Raw genomic sequence first — 25,548 nt, forward strand, 5'->3', positions numbered from 1 at the left:
CTTGAATTTCTGGTCCTATTTTCTATTTTCCCTCGACATCAAGCACATGGCTGGAAGTTACAGGAGACGGTCAGGAACTCTGCCAGCTGAAGTGGAAAGAGTGATTCCTTATGCACAGTTATAAGAAATATAAGGGTAGAGAAGTGACAGTTCCTCTGGCTTAATATCGAGGAAAAACTTTCCCGAAGTAGCGTGAACAAACGTTTCGAGACTCACGTATGAAAAAATCTCTGGTTTGATTGCTAGGAGCATTACATTAAGTCGCTCAATTAACTCTCACACAAACCGCCTATGACTACAAGCTTATGAAGGCAAACTCAGCTGTTGCTCCTCGCCGGCCCATCCCGGAGAAGGCGTGCTGATCCCAGCACCGCCGCAGCCCCCGGCCGAGAGCTGCGACCCGCAGCCCGTCCTCTCCCCCGTTCCTGGGAGTCCCTGAGCCGCGGGAGCTCTCGCGGGAGCCGCAGCCGGAGGCGGCCCCGAGCCGCCTGCCCGCCGGCGGGGGCTGCGGCGGGGCCGGCCCGCCCGCAGGGGAAGCGGCGGCTGCCAGGGCGGGCGGAGTCGGAAGCACGACAGCACGGGGCGCTGGGGCGGTGCTGGCGGCGGCGGGAGGAGCTCGGCACTCGCTGCCGTGCTGGGGTCGCGGCGCAGGGAGGGAGCCGGGCAGCTCTGGCCCCGCAGCAGCAGCAGAGCAGCAACACAAGGAGGAGGAGGAGGAGCCGGAACCGCCTCCCGCCGCCGAGCGCGGGGAGCCGCCGGAGCCGCTGCCCCGGGCGGCTTATGAGCCCTGGGCTGCGGCGCCGCCGCTGCCTGCCGCCGCTCCGCGGGTGAATGAACCTGCCCCGGCCGACGACGACGGCGGCTTCGCCTCGGGCTGCGGCACCACTGTCCCCCCGCGCAAAATGGACGGTTTCGCCGGGAGTTTGGGTAAGCGGCGGCGGGACGGGACGGGACGGGACGGGACGGGATGGGATGGGATGGGACGGGACGGGACGAGCGTGCCGGCAGCCGCCCGGCAGCCCTGCGGCGGGGCCGGGGGCGCGCACCTGCGGGCGGCGGTGATGCGGGACCCGCGGGCTGGGGCTGCGCGGGGCCGGGCGGGCGACGAGGACCGTGGTGCGGGGGCGATGCGGTGCCGGCCGGGCCGGTGCGTGCGAACACTGCCCGCCGCGGGAGGGTGGGGAGGGGATGCCAGCGCGAAATCTGGTCAGCTTCAAACCATCTGTTGCGAGAGCTCCGGCTGCACTTGCCTCCTTTGTTCTTCCCTCCTGCGCTTTCACAGAGTTAGTTGCTTGGCTTTGGGCTGTTGGCTTATTTAATTGGGGTTTTTTGTTTGGTTGTGGTTTTTTTTTTTTTTTTTTTTTTTTTTACGTTACTTTGTTTTTCGTATCTCCCTGTTGCTCCGGGGCGAGAGAGACCCCGGCCGGGCCGGCGCCGCGGCCCCGGGTGTCGCAGGAGGAGCCCCAGGAGCGCGGACAGCTCTGCCCTGGCCCGGCTCCACGGGGCTCCCTCGCCCCCCTGGAAAGCTGGGCGCGCTGACGGCGTCCGCGGAGATGTTAGTGGGGAAATGGGCGCCTTCCCGCTGTCCGAGCATCCGTCCGTGCGCCCGAGGAGCCCTCCTGGCTCCCTGGGTGTCAGGTTCCTCTGCCTGGAGCCGTGGCGTGATCGAAAATATTTGCTGCTTGCTCATCTAAATATTACAGAAAACTGACAAGCTGCGTTCCCTTCAGTTTTATTAAGGCTGCGGCAAATGGTCAGCAGTTTCTTGGAGAAAAAAACCCAACTCCACCAGCCTACTTTCTGACTCGTTTGAAAGACAGATTGCATGGGGTACCAAGTTGTCCTGACTACAAGTGCGAGATGAAAACGTAAGAGTTGTAAACTGTGTGAGTTCTTATTTCTGCAAATTGCAAGACCATTGTCTTTGCAGTGCTGCTTACCTGCCGCTCTCATCTTATGCCTTCTATTTGCTTTCAGCACTCCTGCATCTGTTTGTAGGCACTTCGTGATCAAACTCACTCCAGCTTTTGTAGAAGAATAAATCTGTGCCTCTTAAAAATCAGATTAATTTTTTATGTCACTCCAGTGAAATCTGTAGCAATAGTGAATAGTTCTCAATTCTCTGGAAAAATTGACTCATTTAAATACTTCTGAGTGTGATCCTAACCTTTCAGGTTTTTGAAATGTCAACTCCAGCATTTTGGGCACCTGTCCAAACCAAACTGGTGCACCATAATTAACAGTATGCTTTGGTAGTTTGGCTCTTTGCCTGATATACTGTCCTTGCTCAAGTAACTGCCATGGCCATTTTATATCTGGCAGTCAAGAAGCGACACGCAGAGGAATTGTACGGGTTCTATTCTGGGTTTTCTGAGGGAAGATTGTGCTTGTGGGTGACATATGCAAATGTGCCATGTTTAATATTTATGAACCTCTTTACCCAGCAGAGGAGCTGATCACCATATCAAAGCACACCGATATTGCTTTTAACTCATAGAGTATTGGCCCCGTGAGGTTGATATTTAGAAATAATTGTTTTCTGCTGAAAGTGGAAAAAAACAATTATTATGAAATAATAAAGCGTCATTTTATTGCACAGAGGTTTCTCGTCGAGCGGTGGCACGGGATTGTCAGATTGCCCAGCACCGAGTGTTGGAGTGGTGATGGGCTCTTTGGGGTATCCCATGTGCCTTATTAAGGGCGACTCCATCTGGACCTTTAATTTGTTTCACTGTTTGGTCAGGGAGGTACTGTGATTTTGTTAGAATTTAATGAGGATTAAGCTCAGCTCAACCTTTTAAACTGTGTGTTATGATATTCACTGCTAGTTGGCCTTTTGATTTTGCTTTTGTGGCAAGCAGTGATGCACAGTGGTTTTCTGGGCTTGGGCTGTGGAGAGGGCATTCCCAGAATCTTTAGCTTTGAAGTATGAAAGTTTGTGTGACTTTCTTGTTTTTAGGTTTGAATCATGCTGCTTAGTCTTCTTCTGCGTTTATAATCACTTGTTGGCTGTTCTAGCTGCTAACAAGCACATAATGTTCATAAAGATGTATGAATTGTTCTGAGACCTTTTTTTTTGTTTTTTTTTTTTTTAAGCATCTCTAATTAAAATCAAATGGCTTGGATTTAATTAGATGTCTGCTGAATGTCTTTTAGGAAGGCCATAAATTAATGTGCTTTAGAATGAAATGTAAAAATTAATTAAAATTATTGTTGGCAAAACTGTGCTATCTCTGTATGTGCATGCTCAACCAGTCAAGCGAGCTTATTAGAGAGCAAGTTGTCCTTCTAATGCCTCTTGTCATTATCTGGAAGGCAAAATGTTATTACAGATTGTGCCCTCCAGCACAGGCAGAAATACCTTCTTACATGTCTCTTGTAGTTGAAAATACTTTATGCAGCTGTTTTCTTTTGGCTTCACATTGAAATTTTTATGAGAATAAACAGATGAAAGAAACCATTTTATATGTAATTTAGAAAATTGTTTTGATTATTAGTTTAGTAAATGCTTATGTAGCACTCAACATAAGAGTGTACCATTACTGTATACAGTAAAAAAAGCCTATGTGTTATGAGTTAATTTGCACAGTTGAAATACGCATTGATTGACTCTTTATAAAGCACTGCGTTATTTCACGTTTTCTGGGACTTCTGTACCTTTTGAATATTGCTAGTAGCAAAGTGGTTATTTAATCCCATTTATTGTCTCAAGTAGGACAGTCATACCTTACATTTGAGCATTTCCAACATGACGGTTGTCAGAAAGCTCAATGGATTTTGGTCATCTGCTTTTTCAGATGCATCCCTCAAAGTAAAAGAGTATGCTGAATGGGAACAAGAAGCCTGGGGACTTGGACCGAGTGCCTGGGCTCTTGCCTTGTGCGCTCGCTGAGACAGGAGCACAGCATGGGTGTCTGGCTCTCAGTCTGCCAAGTTCCCTGGCGTCTTAGGGTCCTCATCAAAGCAGCCTGAAGACATGCATCTTCAGGGGAAAGAAAGCTCTGTTAATTCCACCAAAAGAATCAAGCAGAGAGTTCTATCAAAAGCGAAAAAAAGGCAAATAAACAAAAAGCCCATGAGGGAAATAGTATAGCCAAGGCTTTCTGTAAGTGTTGTCGTGCTTCATCCCTCTTTCCTGTTTGGTCTGTACTACTGCCCTGTATCTCTTCCACACTCATTACTGGTGCCTGTGAGCCCATGGTGAACTGGTTCAGATATGCCCATCAGAGGTCTGCAGGACTGTAGAAGGCTGACAGTTTTGCCAGTGGTAATTTTGATTTTTAGGTACCATCACGGATTACATTAGTTTACAGCCTTCCTGCCTGCCTCTGTGTTTTGGTGGTTTTCTGCCTAAATTGGCTTGTTATGGGAGTAGGAGAAGCATGACAGATGGTGGGAGGGAAGCAATAGGAGCCTTCAGCTGAGGGTAGGTGGAACCTGGTGGCACTGTGCCACCTAGTTGTCAGCTCTTAGGGTGGCTCTGCCGTGTTGTGAACCTGCTGCAGTGAGGAGGGCAGTGCCTTTCTTAGGCTTAAAATGTAACTTTCTGATGCAGCTTAAGTCCACTTTCAGCTGAAAGGTATCTCAGAGTTCTGTCTTAATATGAAGCATTTGTCACTCTGTCACTTCCCCATGGCACTCTTAAGCTGTTCATTTATCTTACTTTCTGTAAGGTTAATTGTCAAAGGTATGAGATCTACTAGATTTGGAGTTATGAAGAGTCAGCCGTGACAGGCTGCCTGAGGCTGGTGAGGAGTGCTCTTTGGTGGACAGTTTTCCATTGCTTTTAGCTATCACATTGTTTTCTTGTCTGAGAACGCTTCTGTTAATTGAACTCTGTAACAATAACTCATTGTAAACAAAGATATGGAAGCATTCATCAGATTATGTTAAAAAAATGACTACAGCCTTTTCCAAGTTTGTCACCAGTGTGTGATAACAATGTGGAAGAAAGAATTTCAGCAGGACTCTCTCCAGTGATGAGGTCTGTGGCAGAATAGTAACTCATAAAATAAAAAAGTGAAAAAGTCTCAACTTCTGAATACTGACCATGATTTTTGTGCAGCTGTGCAGAATGCCTTGAAGCTTAGAAGCAGTCTTTACTGAAGGATTCTCTATGGTTGAAAACATTTTCACAGAGAAATTAAAATCACTCTTGAAGTCTCAGGCAGGTAGAAAAATGTAGGAATTTTTTTTAAAGATTGAGTTTATGTGCTTTTTTCAGAGAAATAGAAAGTAAAGGAGAGCTGAAATGACTTAAGTGGAGACCAGTGTTTGCTCTGCTGTTGGTATTAGTGGAGGGAGAATTGGAGACATAAGAAAGACTTTTTTTTTATCATTTTATGTAATATCTACATATTGTTCTGTCACTGTATACATACTGCAACTAACTGCAGTTTATATGCTAACTACTTACTGGAGGGGTGACATGTAGGTGAGTTCATATTTCCCCCTCCCCCCTCATTTCTTTTACTGGGTATTGTATAGAAGTTTTTGAAAAAGATTCCTGTTTCATAGGTATTTCATATCAGTGTTGGGGTAGGTACTGAGGCAGTGTTGTGAGTACGTGCTGCTCCTCTGCACCGGAAGAGCCAACAGTGTCTTTTGAACCCGTGGCTTTGCGAAAACCCAATAAGCCTTCTCCAAAGCCCCCAGAATGTGTGGGCAGGTCTGCCAGAGGGCTCAGGGGAGCTCAAGCGGAGAGGATCTTGTGGTCACTGGTGCTGTGAGCCTGGGAAGTGTGTGTGGATCATGATTCATCTCTGGCTGGGCTTAGTACCGAGAAAAATGAGTGTCTGGGGTATTTGTCATTTATTTGGGCTAGAATATTAGGTTTTATCGTTGCCCGTCTAGACTGCAGAAGTGGCCGTGGTGCTGCAATGCAATTGCTCATAGCAACGGCGAGTTCAGCCTAACTGTTCTTGGGATGGCTGGGTGCTATTGTCAGTGTGCTAGTCTTCTTAAAAATAAAAGCTTTGGCAGGACGTCAGTCTACTCTGCCTGAGAAGGATGGCCTTGGTTGGTGCCAAGGGTGATTAAACTACAGCAGCGAGGAGGACAGGCTGCTGGGTTCAGAAACTCGGGGGTGGCTCACTTTTTGCTAAAGGGGTCTTTAGTTTATGGGCAGTGAGAAGGAACCCTTTGCTCTCTAGCCAGCAGAGAAGCAAAGGATTATGTATTTAAAAAACAATCCTATTTTTGCACAGAGCAATTGGCAATATTTGCCCTAGTTGTGAGTAATACTCTCACTTTTACAAACAAACAAAAAAAAAAAGAAACAGTATCCCAAACATAGGAGTCTCTATGAGAAAGACTCTTTCTCTCCTTTAGAAAGGCTTTTAATGCCTGGGATGCTGAGAATAATTTTTGACCTTACAGTGTGTTTTTCATACTCTAACTGAATACTTTTGATTTGGGAGTAGAGTATCTGACAAGATTGTCTCTTGCCTGAAAAACCTACTGTGAAAGGATTTTTTTCCTTCTGTGCTTTATATCATAAAGTATATAAGAAGGAAAAAGTTAGTCAAGAACAGTGCTATTAGAAATTCTCTGAAGCATCATTTTGTTTTTTAAGCAGCATTATGTTGCTAACGGTGTTACTAGTAAGTACAGGGTGATTTGTATGTTACTGCTTGCTCTTCAAAGGAACTGCTTCTCTTCTTTGTGTGGTTTGTATCAATTACTGAGGTTTATTTTTCTTTCTTTCTTTAGGTCCTTGCTAAATCTAATCCTTAATGAATGCGATCTTAAGGCCAAGAACGTTGTTCCTGTTTTACCCACACATAATGTAATAGGAAGGGTGTTAGAGGATAATTAATTTTATAGCACATGGCATGTATGATGATCTCTCTCTTGCTGGTACTGAGCATTTCTAGTACGGACAGTCTTCTGTTTAGGACATGAAAATCACCTGACTAACAACTTTCACAAGCCTCACTAACTTCCTTTTCAAGAAGTCTGTCTACAGTTACTTACGGTCTCAGGTGGAACCACTGCTCGCCTTGCTTTTCCTTTCTGTAAACAAGTGAGCACAAGCACCAGCAGTTTAAAGAGAAATTGCTTGCCTTGTTCTCATCATCTGCTTGTTTAAACTGATGCAGAATTCCAGTTTTCTGGGCTTTCCTTTCATGGGATGCTCAAGGATGGGTACCTGGGCTTTCTGACCTAAGACTTCTTACAGGATTGGATTAACTAGAGGCTTTTTTTTAATTAGCTTTTTGATTGTTTTGCCTCTCAGTGGGTTGCCTCTTTTGCTCATCTTCAATAGTTTCAGCCTAACTTGTTTACTAAATATAGCTGTGTCTTGTTCTTTAACTGCTGGTTTCTCAGGCTCCTTTCCTGACTCTTTAATGGCTGCACTGCTGCACTTTGCATGACAGTGCTGTTCATTGTGAAGGACAACTGTTTCAGCAAGGGTTTGGAGAATCCGGTTTCTTTCTTTGGTTGATTGTGTGCACTGCCTTTCTACCCCATCTAGTGATGTGGGTTGCATGCTCTTTCAGCTTTTAAGCAAGATATTTTTGAGTGCAAATAGGTCTTATTGTAGTGAAGCCTAAAATCAGCTCTTAAAAGAAACCTCTAAGACTCAATTTGCGAGTATTAACAGACAACAGTAGAAGTAGGCTTACTTTTTATATTTAAATATGTTTTCTTAACTTTCTGGAGCTGCTTGCACTTGGAATGACTTATGCATAATAGAAGTGCAGTGTAAGGGGCAAGAGAGGGAACAACATAGGTATGCACTATAAATGGATATATTTTGGAGAGGTACAGTTTCATTGAATTTCAGATGTTGTATTAAATTAAACAAAAATACTTTCTGTTGCCTCTTGCCTGATTCTCTTGTTTCACTGGAACTCCACTCATAGCTGGGAATGCAGTGCTCCAGCCTGGAGTTGGTTCCCATTTCTTCTGCCGGTTTTTCTGGGCTTGAAAAATAAGCAGGGGGTGGGGGGAGTTGGAGGGGAGGCTGAAACCAACCTGTTTTGTGTTTGAATATATTTTGGATTTGTGTAAGCAGTTTTAATGCATCAAGCTAAATTGGCAGACTTTCATAATCCTCTGGGAAAATTGGGAGTTTGAAACCCAGTGGATAAATTAAAGTAAAAAAATTGGTTCTAAGCCCCAGATTTGGCTCCCTAAAGGGATGCTGTAAATTAGTTACATCTAGAAATGTGGGTTTAGTTAAAGTAAATGAGAATGTGTTTCCATGAGAACTTTATAATTTTAAAGACAAAAGAGCTGGATTTCTTTATTCTGAGTGGAGGACACAAAAGCAAGTAAATGGCTATTGACAAGAGAAATTTATATTTGCTGTCCAAACACAGAGGTAATGATTTCACCACTCTTTATGGTCTTTAATGAAATTATGACATAAGGGTGCTAGAAATTGTTTTAAAATGCTTAAATTCAGTCAGCGGCTGAGGTAAGCAAGCCTGCCCATACATAACTAATTTAGCAATCCCAAATATACATAAGATGGTAGAACTATTAGTTTCCTTATAGTTTACTATATGTTACTTTTTACTCTTTTGAGAACAAAAGAAAAATGTTGCCTTTGCATCAGAGTTCTGATAAGTTTTGTGCCCATCACTGTATGAAACAACAGCAGTAGGGTGGGCTCCAGTTTCCTTCCCCCTTATTCGTGGTCACAAGCAGACCATGCCATTTTCTTAAGACATTTCCTGTTGTGTGCATTATATGGATCTTTTCTTAATTAGAACTCTGGATTTCATTGGCAAGCTCTATTTAAAAATGGCAGAGTAGAGACCAGTCTTACAGGTTTAGTTTTTGAGGAAAGACATCACCTCCCCAAACTAACTTTTTTTTAGTCTTTATTTTGCATTCTACAGTACCTTTGGCTTCTATAACAACAGGCAAACTTTGGAGTGGCTTTGAATTGTAGACGTAATCCTTTAGGTAGGGCATGACTGACTGAATTCTTTTCCAGGAGCAGAAGATATTGGAAACTGACCACGTGGAATGGAAGGAAAGGGGTTGTTAAAGATTTTCTCGCACATCTCTGGTTTGATGTAACTGTGGTGAAGTCGTGCTTTGCATTGGAGCAGTTCTGACATGATTGCTGCATGCGTACATCTGGGCTCTTCTGGGAGCAAAGTCCACTTCAGATATGTTAACATGCATTGCAACTGTTAAGATTTCGGGATTTTCGGAAGCAGCTTGATTGAAAGGAATTTCAGAAGAAATGTGCTTTTTGGTATTTCCAAAGAGAGGTGTGGAAAGGAGGAACCTTCAGCAGTAGGAACGACAAATTAAACTCTTTCAGCTGCAAGATTCAGAGACATGGAAATACTCATGTCTGCCTGCATAGTATCACTTAGCTTTTTTAAACAAGAACTCTAACAAGGAGATAATTACAACTTTGTTTAGCTATGACATTCTGCATTGAACTGCTATCTCCTCCTCTCCCAGCATGTACTGTGCAAATGCCATCAGAGAGACCTAGCAGGAAATCACTGTTTTGTGTGGCTGTGTTGCTTGTTTTCTGAACTCTAAACATGTCCATTAAAGCGATGAGCCAAGGGGGTCAACAACAGGCAGTCCAAACTCTTTTTGCCTTTTTTTTTTCTTTCATAGGATAAGCATGAAACAGCACCGAGTCCCTATGGAGAGGTTTGTGGTAGCTGTAATAAGCACTGCTTTGAGATCGTTTTAGACTCACTTGCATTGAGGTTGGTGATGGGGAAGATGTCTGCATGTCTATTTCCTAAGCATTTAACATAGGAGATGGCATTTTTCCATCAAAATTATACAACATATTTAAGAAAGACGACATGTTGGCGGTGCTGTTCTCTGGATTTGGGTTTTTTTCTGTATTTTCTGTAATTTTTGACTGTAGTATTTTCTGAAGGATGCTTGGAGGGGTGAAGGGTTGGTTATAAACAAAGAGGTGAGTGATTGGAGGTATTTTCAAAGTAGGTTTAAAAATGGAAATTGCTTGTCTTCCTCTTAAACATAGAGGAAAGTGGGTATTAGACATAGTTGTAGGAAACAGTAAGCAATTCAGAGTCTTGGAAAACACAGGTTTTTTTCTGAACACTCAATCTGACTTACTAGTGTTTCATTAGAAGTGATGCTTCAGTATGGCACTATTCCCATGCTGTTTGCTTGAATAGCTAACCTGAATGGTTAGGTACAAGCCTAAGTAGATGTGAATACATATCCATTGCTCCTTATGTGCCTTTTCAGTTCTGGACATGAACATGCTCAGTAAGTGGGACTTGTACAGCTGTGTGACTGGGATGTTCTATGGATCATAAGCTAAGGGATGTCAGTGATATGCCTTTTCCAGGGGACTTCAGTACCATGGGGTAATACAAATACAGAAATGAATCATCTCAGATGTCCTGGTTGTGTATGAGAGAGTTGGGAGCTGCAGTGTCAGGAGCTCTGTCCTCATCCTGTGATTGGGTTTGGGAAGAAATGAGTGCTGGCCTCTGAGTGCCATAGAGCCTTGGGTGGTGCATCTCCAAAGTCTACCCAGCATATAAGTATGTAATGGCGTTACAAACTGATATACATTTTTATGATTTGATTGGAAAATTGTCGAAGTGCGGAGAATACAAATAATTTCTGTGTGAGATTAACATCATGCCTCAAGTTTTTCCAGGCTAGCTGGTTTGGCTGCAAAGAAAATAGGTAGAAGCTGTCAATCTGCGAATTTGTAAACTCTGAAGTTTAGAACCACTGCAGCCAAGGATTGAAAAACAATCCCACTTTATTCATGATGTGGACAAATACAGACTAGAAGTTATTGTTTAATCACAGAATGGTTTGGTTTGGAAGGGACCTTAAAGATCTAGTTCCTACATCCCTGTTGTGGGCAGGGACATCTTCCACTAGACCAGGTTGCTCAAAGCCTCATCTGATGAAAAATTTAATTCTAAAATAGACTTCCATGTTTCATTTTTAGATGCCAAACCTGTTAATAGTTGTTAGTTATTTAAATATTAGTTAAATATTCCAGGTCATATGCATCAATTACTTACTTAGAACTGTAAGGTATGTAGAGTGTATGGCACAGGAGGGAGAAGAACCCTCCTGTCCCAATCTTTTGAGTGTGACAATTTCATACATTTAAATTTAAAATTTGCAAGAATCCGTTCGAGGCTTGTAGGCCTAACAACTTTATCACTGTGGCTCTTGCATTTATTTGGAGTGTGTTTTAGAGAATTTTTTTTGATGATAACTTGGCATATCATTCTATTTTCCACTTGGCTGTTTAAGTAGACAAATGTGCTTTGGTTTGTCAGTAAATATCCTACTAGAAGTTCTATTTTAAAAAAAATATTTCCAACTACCTGGCTTTTTTGTTTCTTTTTCTGTGCCAGCAATGTTTTTTATGATATCAAGATGCCAGTTTCTGCTTACCCAGTTTTGTGAGCCCTTTCAGACTATGACTGCTGACCCTTTGTCAAGTGAGAGCTCAGGGCTATGGTCCAGGTGGCTGTGTTTCTTTGTGCTTCAGTGGGAACCTGAATTCCAGCCCAAAGAGAGGCAGGACAGAGCCTGGTTCAGATTTTTAGAGGATGCTGTGATCCTTCTGCGGCGGAACCCACAGAAAGCACTTGTGAACCTTTAAGAAGTGCTTAGAATGCTGGAGGAGAAATTACGTGTACATGCAGGATCTGTTCTGTGTAAATGCAGTGATAAAGTGACTTTGGAGGGATTCAAACTGTGGGCATCCAGGTTGGTGGTTGTTACCAGTCTCTGATCTTAGTGTACTGCAGAATGGTTTCTTATGAGTTAAATATTGTGGTGTGTATTAGCAAATGCAGGAGACGTGATTAGTTTGGAGGAACTTTACATTGCTTTTTCACTGGGATAATTTGTCAGTGAGTTGGTGTAGTATTGTGTGGGACTCTAATCTCACATCCTGTTTACTGAACTGAGATGGGAGACAGTTTTCTTTATATCAAGTCATCTGAATTTAGTGTTGACTAAACTGTTGACAATTGTTTTTTCAAAGCTATAGATAAATTGACAGGGAATTGCAGGAAAGTGAATTGACAAGAAAGCATGCATAGAGTATTTGCAACATATAGCGTACATTGTATTTGTTGGTGTATGTGGATTTGTGTTTGATAGGATCACTTACATCTGACTCTCAGTCTTTAACTGAAGTTAATTTAAACAGATAAAATTTGAATAGCCCTTATTTTTGTTTCCAGAACTTAGTGGGAAGTTTCCAGACTGTTTTGTGCATGCATCTCAGAATCATAGAATATTCTGAGTTGGAAGGAACCCACAAGGATCATCAAGTCCAACTGTTCAATGAATGGCCCATACAGGGATCGGACCCACAATCTTGGTGTTATCACCACCAGGCTCTAACCAAATATATACACTAACACACCCACTGACACCACTTCCACCCCCTCCCTCAGTTTGATTTAAAGAGATCAGTCTGGCCTTGTTTAATCCATAGATGAACATGTCAAAGAATGCCATTACAGCTTGTTCTGGAACTGGTATATTACATTTTCAGCAGCATCAACAGATCTTTTTGACTTCATCAAAAACTGCATAAAACCATTACATAGTGCTCCTATAATCTCATTAAAGTACATATCCATTATCCAGTTGAAACACCACTATTATAGAGTTATAGAATTGTTAAGGTTGGAAAAGAAATCTGGGATCATGAAGTCCAACTGTTAATCAGCACTGCCATGTGTACCACTAAACCATGTCTCCAGGTGCCTTATGTAGATGTGTTTTGAACACTTCCAGGGATGTTGACTCTACCACTTTCCTGGGCAGTTGATTCCTATGCCTGACCACCCTTTCAGTGAAGAAACTTTTCTTAATATCTAATCCAAGCCTGTCCTGGTGCAACTTGAGGCTATTTCCTTTTGTCCTGCCACTTGTTTCCTGGGAGAAGAAACTGATTCCCACCTTATATATAACATATCTGTTGTGTAATATAGCCCTATTTGGACATACTTTTTTGTATGTGTGATTAAAGCACTTTTTAATTTCCTGTCAATATTATTGGGTCTTCATTGTCTTATGCATTGCAGTGAGTATTTTGGTTTGCAAAACTTTAAGCTCACTTTGAAGTAGCTTTTTTCATATTGCTATTTACATAGTCTTTTGCATACAGTATACGAATTAAAACTCAAGATACCTTCAAAGTTAAACTAATTAACAGGTAAAAGAAGATAGAAATCTTTACTAGAAAGAAGTGACTTGCCTAAGATGAATAAGAAACTACATTTTTGCCAACAGCTCTTCTGTACTATCATATGGTCTTTGGGTATGTATTTTTAGAAGAAAAATAGGTAGGGGTAATGTTAATAACCAGATATGAAATATAGTTTTGACTTACTTACAAGCAATTTTGTAGCAGGGAAGGGAAAGGAAGATGTCCGACCTTAGAGAAAAGGCCTGTAATCAGAGGCTGTAGGACCCACCCTTGTCTACTCTCTGGGAGGTTTCACAGGGATGCTGACAAGCTGCAGCTGCTGGAGGGGTGCTCTACAGGGCAACTCGTGTTTCTTCCTGCTGTTTTAGACTGCCATAACATGTACTCCTCACTATAAATACCTAGATTGTCCAGTGCTGTGTAATTTTGTAGAAAATCCAGTATCTCTATGGATGTTTTGTTGTCATTATTTCTTTTTTAACTTTTATTCCATGTGAAATATTACTTTCTGTTTTTCACTGAGTACCATTTAACTTCAAGTTTTTGCTCTTGAGATAGGACCTGAGTGTGTTTGCTGTTAGCTGCTAAGCTGCACCTAATCCTTGAAGAGGAAGGCAGGGAAAGGTGCTGATCATCCTGCCTGCATACTTGACAGCAGAGAAAGATGATACTGCAGTCTGTCTTCCTTTTCAGGATTGTTGCATTAGGGATAATGGTGGAGGTGACATGAACTTAGCATTTCTTTTTATACATTAAAAGTACATAAATTGTGAAATGGGGAGGCCATCCATGCTGTCTTTAACTGATACCTCATGGGTTCCTTAGCCTCAGCTGGTGACTGCACTTCTATTGATGCCCTGACCTTTTATCCCCAACAGTGTGTCCCCAACCTTGTGGTGGTGACAGATTAAAGTCATCCCTCAAATCTGAGGACCTGAGTGGTATGCAGGCAGCAGGGCTAGCACAGCTTTGGTGGTGCACAACCTAAACCCCATGTACTCCTAGTGTGCCCTTGCTTGTCATAGGCTACCCTTTGTCATATCACCCTTCTTCTAATCTGTGCCATCCTCAGAAACTGACTTTTAGTGGTTTCAGCATTATAGAAACAATATTCTGCCTCCTGGAAGCAGCTGTTAGAATAGGTTTTAGCCATTGACCTTTTGTGCTATGTTAACCATTAGTATTCTCCAAATGGAAAACTGAATCACATTGATGCTCTGAGAACTTGATGTGTTGCTGGACCACTTCCAGGATCTTAGAGCATGAGGCTGCTGCTGCTGCACTATACTGGCTGTTCAGTCCAGCAAGGTTCTTCTCTTCAGTTCTCTTCCAACAAGAACCATCCTTCTTATTTAATAAGATGATGGGTGCCATATGGCTTTCTTCATTACCCTCTTCTTTTAATTTTTCCCGTGTACTTATGTACTAAAAGCATCAGGAGGACCATCTTCCGTACTAGTAAAACACTGAAAGTAGGTGAGTTTCTACTTTTTTTTTTTTTAGGGACAGTTTACTTACAGTTTTATGAATTAAGAAAATGTTTTATTGACATTGGTAAAAGAGACTCCTAGAATTCATGAAGACTCTTACATTTGTGGGGTTGTTTTGATGTTTGGATTTTTTTATTGTTTTTCTTTTGCTTGCAGAATGGTTAATGCATTGAACTATGAAAATAGGAAACAACTTTTTTTTGCAAAATAGAGCTACACTTTTTTAATGTATAACAAATAATCTTATTTTAAAGGCCTTTTTATTAGAGTTTTTTAATACTCTGAGGTACATTCCACTTCTTTGTTAATCATTATGGTTTGATTATTTTATTTGACGTAACTTGTTTTCCAAAGGACTTTTATTGCCGCAATTACACACACAACACAAAACTTAGAAGGAAGTGCAACATCAGATCACTGGAGATTCTCTGCTGCTTTTACCGCAATTTTTATGTTTTGTGGTGTTAATGATTTCTTGCTGGGCACATTGTGTTCCACATATGTGGTGTCTATTGTATCTGCTTCATTACTGAGAATATTTTTTTGAACCCACATACGTCAATGTAATTAGTAGGAAACCTATCTTTTAGTTTTTAATTGAACACACAGTTGTATTTAAGTGCTTGCCAGTGCTACTTCTTTTATTGATCTAGCAAATGACTTATAACAGTCATATAAAATAGTTATAATTACCAATAGGTAGTACAGCTCTTTGTTACATATTGTGGTCTTTTTATTGCCATATGTGGTGTTCTGCTATCATTTTGCATTTTCTTTCTACTTCCTTTTGAGTAAACTGCATATTGAGCAGTTCAGCTACTTTCTACCTACCAAAGAACACTCAAGTTTTAGTTTTGAGGCAGTAATTTATAGTCCTTTGGTAGGTCAGTGTTCCTGTTTGTATGAAAACGTCTCTAAAAGTGTCAGCAAGAGCAAACTAGATGGATTCACGTTCTGGTTGTGTTTTCACTACATTCCCTCCTTGGATGACGGACAAGACACTGCTGCCTTTGGGTCCGTGCTTTGCTCTGTGTGTGTAAGCTCAGCTGCGTGGTACTGTGCTGCACTGGACTCAGGAGGAGCTGAACCCAGTCTGGAGGTGTTCCCTGAAACTCATGACTCAAACCATGTGGTGCATGAAGCTGTGTTGGAGGACCACAGAGGGCTGGTGAGAGACAGCTCTGGAACTAGAGGACAGCGAGCTACCCTGGGGGATTCAGGGAGAGAGCTCCTGAGCATGGCTCTTCTGCCTGGGGGAAGAAATCTTTTTTTTTTCCTAATCCACTTTTATAACCTCTCTTTAGGTGAATACTGAGTACTGACTGTATTTAACGGCAGGAGGGTGAGAATAATGAAAGGTGAGCACTTGAAGCCCAAATGAGATTTTGTACAAAATGTTCAGGATTAGCAGTGTGCCCATCAGCATGATAATGGGTATGTTTCTGCAGAAAATTAGCTAGTTCCTGATTTGAGTTGCCAGGCTAGGTGGTTTATCTTGTAGTAACTACTTTCTTGCATGTGGCAAGCAGTAACTCTTCTATTGTCTCTTGCTGGAGAAGCCGTTCAGTTTTTCTAAGGAGTTTTAAGACACTGAACGTTGTAGGCTCAGCTTTGCGCTCCCCAAAAAGCTCAGGTGCAGGAGGCCGCATAGTGTTACATCTGCCTTTGACTTTGGTGGATCCTGTTGGTGTCTGTGTAGGAGGTTACTGGGAGGATCAATTTGTCATTGTATCTCTGGGGGACAGAAGATGTGGGTCTTGGAAGTGAGCGGGCAGACAGTGGTCTGAAAACTTGGAAACAGTAGCAGTAACACTGTACCTCTGCTCTTTTGAAGAGCTCTTGAATTGAGGGGAAAGAAATTAAAGAAGGTGCCTAGCTGTTGTGTGCTGCCTGGTATGGCCAGCCTGTAGTCTGGTTTCCCTTTGCAAAGACCCGTCTGTCTCTGTTGTGGAGCTCCTGTCTGCCAGCATGGTGGAGTCTGGCACTTCCCACCCCACAGATGAAGATATCTCCTTGAGGCACGGCTGCAGAGCTGATGCTGTGAGGGGGGAAAATGACTTGATATGGTAGTGGAGCACTTGGGGAGCCATTGTTGAACTTCCCCGTTCTTTCCAAAACTCAGCAGCTTTCTTTTCCCTCTGTTCCTTTTCCTCTACTTCTTCCTTTCCTTCTGCCATCCTCAAAAAGGGTGTGTGAGTAGACAAAATGTATTTTCCTTTCCAAAGCCATCTGAAAAAGGTGGATGTGTAGCATTAGGCTATGTCATTGTGTAATCTCAGAAATCATATTTAAACAAACATAATACCTTTTTTTGAACCAAACCAACCCCAGCCTTGAAATTTGCTAATGATATAATTATCCGTTTTTACTATCATTATTTGTTTAGATGGCCTTGTTAAGGCAGTTACGCATTCATTCCAGAGGAGAAAATGTGTTTCAATTGGTTTTACTGTTGCTGTATGGTAAAAGAAAAAAGAAACCAACCTAATTCTGTCTCTCAGAAGGTATGCATTTTATGGAAATAGCCTGATATTAATGAATTAATAACTTTAACTTAATATTTCATTTACAAGACCAGGTTTTGAGCTTCGTATTCTAGAGCTGGTATGTTGTGGAGCAGCTAATCATAGGAAAGGCAAATAAGTATCAGATTGCAGAGTTTTTCTACATTAAAAAGGTGACCATATGTGCCTCTGAATAATTCCACATGGAAGGCTGCTGCTTTATAATTTGCTTTCTATTTAATTTCTTTGGAGTTCTTTACTTCTCTCTTTTTTTTTTTTTTTTTTTTTTTTTTGGTGTGTGAACAGGTCAATCCATAGATATATTACAAGCAGAAAGAAATAAAGGAATGCAAAATGATAGTTTATATCAGCAGAGGTTCAGGTTGGATATTAGGAAAAATTTCTTCACAGAAAGAGTTGTAAGGCATTGCCCAGGGAAGTGGTGGAGTCACCGTCCCTGGAAGTGCTAAAAAAAAACTTGTGAATATGGCACTTGAGAGCATGGTTTGGTCGTGAACATGATGGTGTGATGGGTTGACGCTTAGACTTGATGGTCTGAAATGTCTTTTCCAACCCTAACGATTCTATGATTCTTTTTAGTTTACTAGTTGTGTAAATCCCACTCCCCAACATTTTGGTTGCATACCGGAGCTAATAGAATGTGTCAGGTTTAGATTGGTCGTATAGACCTTTACATATATCATTATTATGTAGACCCTAAGTGATCACAGTTTACAGCACAATTCTTTTTTAATATGTATTTTTAAGAGGCATGTATCGAGAGAGTTCCCAGACTGAATGTGAAACCTTTCGTATAAAAAGGGCAATATTTGAGAAAGTTATAAACCTCTGAAAACAGTATTATAATGAAAATTGTTTTGCAGCCTTGGCTCTGGCTGCCAACAGTAGTGCACCATGCGACTGCTTTTGAAAGAAACATACTCTTGAGAGCTTGTCAGTTTACTCTGAATCCCTTCTAAAAAAAAAAAGAAAAACACAAAGTACTCTATTCTATCAGGTAATTTTATGGACTTTTGTGTTATAAAAAGAACCTTAGAAATAGGCATAAGCTGGGTCCATGTTGTCAAAGGCAGTGGTTAAATATTTCATCTCAGTAATTGCAGCCGCATTCTCATGGTAAGGTGAGAAAAATGTAATTTTATGTTATAGTTAAAGAAGTCTTAATTTTTCCTGTATCTGAGGTCACTTGGGACTCCCTTGCTTCAGGAGTGGGTTGTAGTAATGCTCTTACCCTACTGCCCTGGGCAGCTTGATCATTCTTGATCCCCACATGGAATGCGTTTCTGGCCCTTATTAGTCCTACTTCTTTACTTTTTATGATAGGGCAGTAGAATATCCCAAAGTAGTTCAGGATGATCATTGCAATTTTTACTATGTGTGTCCATTTGTGTTTCCCTTGAGTCTTCCTATATACTAATTTCTCACACAATTTAACAGTATTTTGTAAGTCAGCATGTAGGAAATAACAACTGTACCTGTGTCATTAGATTCTTTATTTTTAATTTAATTCAAAACATCACATGGGGTCTGTGTGCAACTTATTAATAACACAGATCAAAAGTGCCTCTTCCAAGTTGGTTTTTCATCTCCATCCTCCCTTTTTTATTTCTGCTGCCACAGTCAAATTTCAGGAGTTTAAGAAAGGCTATGTACTAATGTACTAATTAAGTAAAATGTAACTATTTACTTCATGGCAGAGGAAAGATTTGGTTTTGGCCATGACAATTACTAAGTCAGAATATCTAGAAAACTCATTTCCATATCTGAGAACTTTATCCTTCTTTTACTACTTCTTGGGATTAAATATTGATTAAATTATTGCTTATTTGGGAACTGTGTGAAACATAAAATACTTTAGAGCCTTTTTGCTTTTAAGCCTTTAGAAGCTTGCCACACTGACTTTCAACAGGTCATTTAAGTAAAGAGGTTCTTCATGTGCTTTGGTGAGGTATTAACTCTTTGTGTCTGCAAAATACAGTTCTTCTTTATGTAATGTAAGAAAACAGAGTTCTGTGATATGCCCTCTTTACAGTAAGTGTAAACATGAGTACATTTTTTTAAAATCCCATCAGTTTCAACTTTAAGAGAAATCATCTTGATTTTTCAAGAAGCAAGCATCTTTGTGGAAAAGTGCAACTTGAGTAAAATAGTTTCTGGAGTACAGAACCTACTGTACAGTGCTATTTCTGAAATACTGCTAGGAAAGAGGCCAGGATTAGAAGGGGAGCAAAATTTAGCAGTAGGGGGTCTGGGATTGCTAGTGGTAAGCTTTTTCTCATGCTTGTGACTGTATCACTTTTATGCAGGAGTCTTTTAAAGAGGGATACCGTGATATTTCTCTTTGTGCTCAAGAACTTCTGTGGTCATTTTTATCTCTGGTTTGTACTTTTTTTTGTTCAAATTCTGTATTTTAAAAAGTTTACTCACTTTTCTATGAAACCTTTGCCCTGGCCCTTCAACATGTTAAATAAAAACACTCCTTTGCAGATAGATATTCCTGTTGACTGACTTGTCTCTTATACAGTGTGTAAGTTTAAATATATTCACAAGCCCTTGTATATAAGGAGGAGAGTATTTCCTTTCACTTGTTCTGAGAAACCAAGGAATGCAATATTACACTTATTTCCTCCATTGCTTTATAAGAACCCTCTCAGAAATGCTGCTTTGCAAATGAAATCCTGTCTACTGTTCAGTTCATTTTAGAATTAAAAATAATTTATCTGGTGAGCAGTTAACCTGGAAAACTTGCCTTAACAAGTAAGGCTGGTTGGCATGCAAGGTTGAGGTGTTCTTTGCCTGCGTTTTTTTATTTTTAATAGCTGATGTAGCAGCAGTGAGGCACCATCTGGCATTTTTTAAAGGTTTGTGATCATTCCTCTGCATCAGGGTTTCAGGAAGACACTGTCACCACACCCACCAGCAGCTCCCTCTTCTCTGGGGACTCCTTTTCCTGGTATTTCCTACGGTGCCTGTGAGATTCAGCTGTTCAGAAGCATTTTGTTTGACTTGTTCCAGGTAACTGGATTTTGCTCGAGAGTCAGAAGCCCACGAGAAAAAACATTGCAAACTGGCAAAACCTGCCCACATGTGCCCTTACAAGGGATGGGAGGCTGGTGGGGGGTGTACATGCATCTAAGATCTTGGAGTTTCTTATGACAGAAACTGTTTTGGAGCAGAAGTGTGTAGGTCACTCAGTTACACCAACACCAATTTTCTGTGCAGAGCACAAGGAAAATGGTGTGGGGTGGATGCATAATCAGCTTAACAAATGGCTGAATAGGTTACGTTCAATCTTTCTGCTGGAATTACCTTTGGGTAGAAATCAGGCATGAAGAGCATGGGCCCATATGGAAGTAATTTGCTGCAAATATGAAAAATTAAGATTTGAAAAAAGGAAAGGGGTGCTATAATGGGAGGTATGGTTGTCTCCCCCAGCATATCCTTCCACACAAGCTAATGGTATTTCCTGAGGTGAAATGTGGGCTACCAGGAGACAAGAGACAATATTAAATCTTGAAGTAAACACTTGAATGTTTAATTAATGTACTGCATTAGACTACAGAAATCTGAATATGTGGGGAGGAGAGGGTGCCTTAGGAGCACAGGTGATTACAATAACCAAAATGTATTGAAAGATAAGGTGATGCATTGCATAAAAATCTAGAGTATTGTTGAGTGTCATAACTTAGCGATACAATTAATTTCTAAATATAGAAATTCATCTGTGTTAGTCAAAAATGCCCCATGCTATGGCTTTTGGCATGGATATGTTTATAAATGGATGATATTTGGTTTGAAAGGCACGTTTTGATTACTTTGCTATTTCTATGTGGGTATATTTGAGGTTTTTATTGTGAGATATCTGAAGAAGAAAACAGTAGGCATGTTCTTGATTCTGCAAAACATTGATACACCTCCTTAGTAAAATTGCTAAAGAGGAATTGTAGCTGTTCAAAAACTACTTGTAGCAGGTGTTCTCTGGTTAAAATACTTAAATATAAATGTTTCAGGTTTGTGTATCCCTAACTGCATAGACAGTGATTTCTCCAGCTCTTTTTGGTGGTCTAGTATGATTACTTTAATTATCCAAATAAGCAAATGTGAAGTGACATGGAAGTCAAAAAAGTGCAATTATACAATTAAGTTTTCTTAATATTTTCAGTAGACACGTCTAAACCTCCAAGTTGTATAACCTTCCGTGGTACCAATATTAGCTGCACTACATACTTTCGTCAAATGTCTAAGTGGTTATTCAGCTTTTCTCTATTTTATAAATGGATTTACCAGATGTATCTATTTAAATCATGTATTTCTGATGCTACGCTATCTTGAGTCATGAAGTGTCATTTGCTCAGACTGCATTTTTGTAAATGACACTTGACAAGCCAGCAGACAGGAATTCAGAAACTGGTAAGAGTTGGCATCTTTAGTCACTGATCACATTTTGCCACACGTGCTCTCTCTCAAAGATGTTCTGAGGTATGTTTTGGGGTTTTTTTCCCTCCCCTTGCATCTGTTCATGTAGGGCTTGTTAGCTAATTTGCAGATGCTTTAGTTGGGCTATTTTTGTGTTTTATTTCTTTGCAGTCAGGGAACTAACAAAAACTGTTAAATTATTTCATGTGTATTTGTATGTAGCTTACAGTACTGGTGTAGGTGGTTTTGCTTTGCAAGAATGTAATGCGTGCTCAAAGTGTTAATTTGCATCTTGGCAAGAATGGTAGGACTTAGCATTTAACATCTTTCCTATGTTTTCGACAGCATTCCTGCAGTACCTATTCAACATGTTTGGATGTACTCCTTTCATCAGAAGTCTCAGAAGACTTAATGTTTTGGCCAGCAAAACAGTGAATCTTCTACTGAAATAATTTCTTCCCTGTTTTCCATTCTCTTTATGATCATTTTTTTCTTTTCCTTTTTTTCCACATGTATGCTTGTATAAATTGCACTCAGTTCAATAACTATTTGTACAGCTCATGCAGAAACTCTTACAATAGAGGCTATGTTTTGTAAATGTCAGAATTGCGTTCTTAGTAAGGGGTGGATGTTTGCAACACGTCTCAACCTTTATTTTTAATTACATATTAGTGCATAAATTCTCCAGTATTTTAACTTCTGCAGTTACTTTCACCCAAGTCTGGTCACCTCGGTCTCCCTGATTTTCTTGTGGGCTTGTTTGTAAATGCTCACAACTTTAAGCAACATGGAGTGAGTGAATTTTTTTTATTTGTTTGTGTAGTGTTGGATGAGCCTGTTCTCTTTTGTCTCCCTTCATTCTTCCCCACAGGCCATCAGTGTAAACAAAATCCCTCAAAATAGGAGTTTGCAAATGAAAATAGAATTTTCAGTACAGTAGATGAGATATGTCCTTGTAATTACAGGAAGGGGGAAGGTCAGTGTGTGTCTAAGAGACAGCTTTTCTCATCTTTGGGTTCTGCTGGCACCTATGTTTTTCATCAGTGTATGTTCCTCTTGTTTCACCTTGCCAGGAAATATAAATTATGGCTGGATTCCAGTCTTTGTAGTAAATTTCAGTTAAGACTTCTGAAGCTAACTTGGACTTTAGACACGTAATATCTTAGTTATATTTATTAGCAAAAAAATAATAATTACTTCTGTATTCCATATGTAGAGTAGACTGGTTTCACATTCTCCAAAGAGGTGGAATACTTCTGTCCACTCTGGGCTTAAACTATCAGATATTGAACAACCAATTCCTTACTCTCTTCTCTTTAACAGACTTTCTGTCGTGAGGACTATCCACCAACATAAATCAAAGTTATCACAACAGACTTTCCTGAAGTTTTTCAACACATGCAACAAAAGCACAGACCCACTCTCCTTGATGGGGTTATGTTGATTAACAAAAGCTGAATTTCTGGCCCAGCATGTCCAGTGCTCTCAGTTCCCAAACATAGCCATACTGGCTCTGTGAGACACCAATGCAACATTTATATTGGAGGAAAGTTTGTTGTATCAGCTGCGTTACAGAAAATGTGTTTTCCCTAGGCTGTTTGTTACAGACTTTTCATTGTGACTTTGGCTGCCTATCAGATGCTTCTATTTAAACAAACAAGTTTTCTTCCCCAAGTTTTCCTGAAGACATCCTGCAGTGAAGTATCTCTGACTGAGACAAAATCAGTGACACATATGTATTTAATAAGTGACATCAGGATTTGTTTCAAACACATCAATAAATCAGTCACTGAATTGTGTTTTCAAAGGAGGTTCTGGTGGGAGTAAACCAGCAAGCGGAATTGTAAAAATTTCCATTTCAAGAAACTTAACCTTTTGTCCCAGATGCTTGATTCCCTTCAACTCAAATCTATGCTACCAGCATCTGTGCTGCCTGTGTTTTTGCTCAAAGGTGAGCCACAGAAAAGTATGATTTAAGGTAGAAGTCCTTATGTACAGATATGTCAGAACAACTGTGTGTTTGCATTTCTGGATTTTTTTTTCTTCCCCTTTCCCATGAGTTCTGACCCAGCATTTTGGAGCATCTGCTGACAAGGGTATGTCAAAAGCCTGTAGAGTAGTATCTTCTATTCTTGCATTTTGGCTGGCAGTGCCTTTTGGCTTGCTGGTACATTACATTTGTAATCCTATACCATGCATACTCTCCTAGAATAGATCATAGAATCACTGAAAAATGTAGGTTGGAACTGCTGGAGGTCATCTGGTCCAACACCCTCCAGCTCCAGCATGATGGCCTCAAAGACGGATAGTGTTACTCAGGTCTTGCTCCAGTTGAGTTTTGAATATCTACAAGAAGGGAAAGGCTACAACTCTGGGTACAAAGGGAAAAAAACAGATTGAGGGTGTTTAAGAGCTAAAACAGATTGCCGAGCTGGAGTTTCCCTTGTTGACTCTTCTTTTTGCACCTCTGAAGAGAGTTTGATGCACTTTTTTTCTGTAGTCCCTGCCCCCCAATATAGTGAAGAGTTGAATTGGACCCTGCTTTTACTCTTGTCTAGGCTGAATGAATGTAGTTCTCACAGCCTCTGGTCTTACATGGTATGCTGCAGCCTCCTTACCATTGACTCTCTCCAGTTAAGTCCATCTCCTCTGTACTGGGAGTTACCAACCTGGACGTGTGTCTGGGTACCACCCAGAGGGGAATAATAATTTCTGCCAGAGTGCTGGCTGTGATTCTGCTCAGACAGCCCAGTGCATGGTCAGCTTTGGTTGCTGCAAGAATACCCTGCCTGACCCCTTTCAGTTCATCCACCTGGATCTTCAGCTTCTCTGTGCTGATCACCCCAGCCTGCACTGCTGCGAGGGATTTTCCTGCACTGCTGCAAGGCTCTGTGTTTGTCTTTGCTGAATATTGTGAGACTGCTGTCAAATCAGTCTTCCAGTTTGTCCTGATGCTGGGGAATAGCTGTTCTATACCCCACCATTTCAGTCCTCTCCAAGCTTGATGTCATAGATTAATAGAATTGTTTAGGTTGGAAAAGACCTTTAAGATGACCAAGTCCACCCATTAACACAGCACTGCCAGGTCCATCACTAAACTACATCCCTAAGCCGCATCTCCATGGCTTTTAAATACCTCCAGGGGTGGTGACGCAACACAGAAGTTATTTATTTAAAGTGACCTGAATTTTTCCCTTAAACTACATTAGGAGTGGGGTATTGATTACTATTAAATGGTATGAGGGTGTGTCCATCCCACTGACCAGATAAAGTACTATTGACCTGGGTAACGACCCATGAGGGTCACCACTTGAAATTAACTGCCAGTAGGACCATTAGACCACAACCACTGCATTTAAAGCCTGGTGACCCAGCTAGGTTTTCATCCCATTTCTAAAACTAATCATGTATCTTCTTCTCTCACCCAATCCTTACATTTCAGCAATGCAGATTTAATAAACAGATTAGTGGAAAGCTTAACAGTGGAACAGAAATTATTCATATTGTAGACTTCTAAAAATGCATCGTCACGTTTAAGGAGGAATTGGGAATTGTTTATGAAAAAAAAACAGAATCCAGCAGAGGAATTTTTTTGTTCGTTTGTTTTTAACCGGTCTATATTTGTGAAAGTGGCACATTCTAAGTGATTTGAACTGAAAAGAAATTAAAGGGAGAATTGCAATTGGCTTGGGTTAATTTTTTTTTGGTACTAATTTACATTGTTTAAGCTTAATTGCACTGGTTGTGTGTAGAAGCCCTTTATAGGAAAAGCAGTTGAGGAAGAGGGGTTTTAGAGGAAATGCATGACAGTAAAACCACAAAGTATCATGAAGGTTCAGCATATTGGAACTATTTTTAGATAATTTTTGCTTTAGAGTCACTGAAGTTTTAAAGCTGTTAAATATGTGACTTTTTTCTTTTTTTCTTTTTTTTTTCTTTAAGATTTGTG

At 40.9% G+C, this 25,548-nt stretch overlaps 1 protein-coding gene across 1 annotated transcript in view; it reads left to right on the forward strand.

Annotated features, from left to right (window-relative positions):
• Positions 1–623: 623 nt before the first annotated feature.
• Positions 624–25,548, forward strand: part of EML4 (EMAP like 4) — a 153,085-nt gene continuing 128,160 nt past the window's right edge. The window contains exon 1 of the mRNA XM_027750293.2: positions 624–927. Within this exon, the coding sequence (XP_027606094.1) occupies positions 903–927 (25 nt within the window). The 5' untranslated portion in view covers positions 624–902. The remainder of the gene's footprint in view (positions 928–25,548) is intronic.

This window comes from Pipra filicauda, unplaced genomic scaffold (assembly GCF_003945595.2).
Source record: "Pipra filicauda isolate LSUMZ 115617 unplaced genomic scaffold, ASM394559v2 scaffold51_size4534324_pilon, whole genome shotgun sequence".
Taxonomy (NCBI): Eukaryota; Metazoa; Chordata; class Aves; order Passeriformes; family Pipridae; genus Pipra; species Pipra filicauda.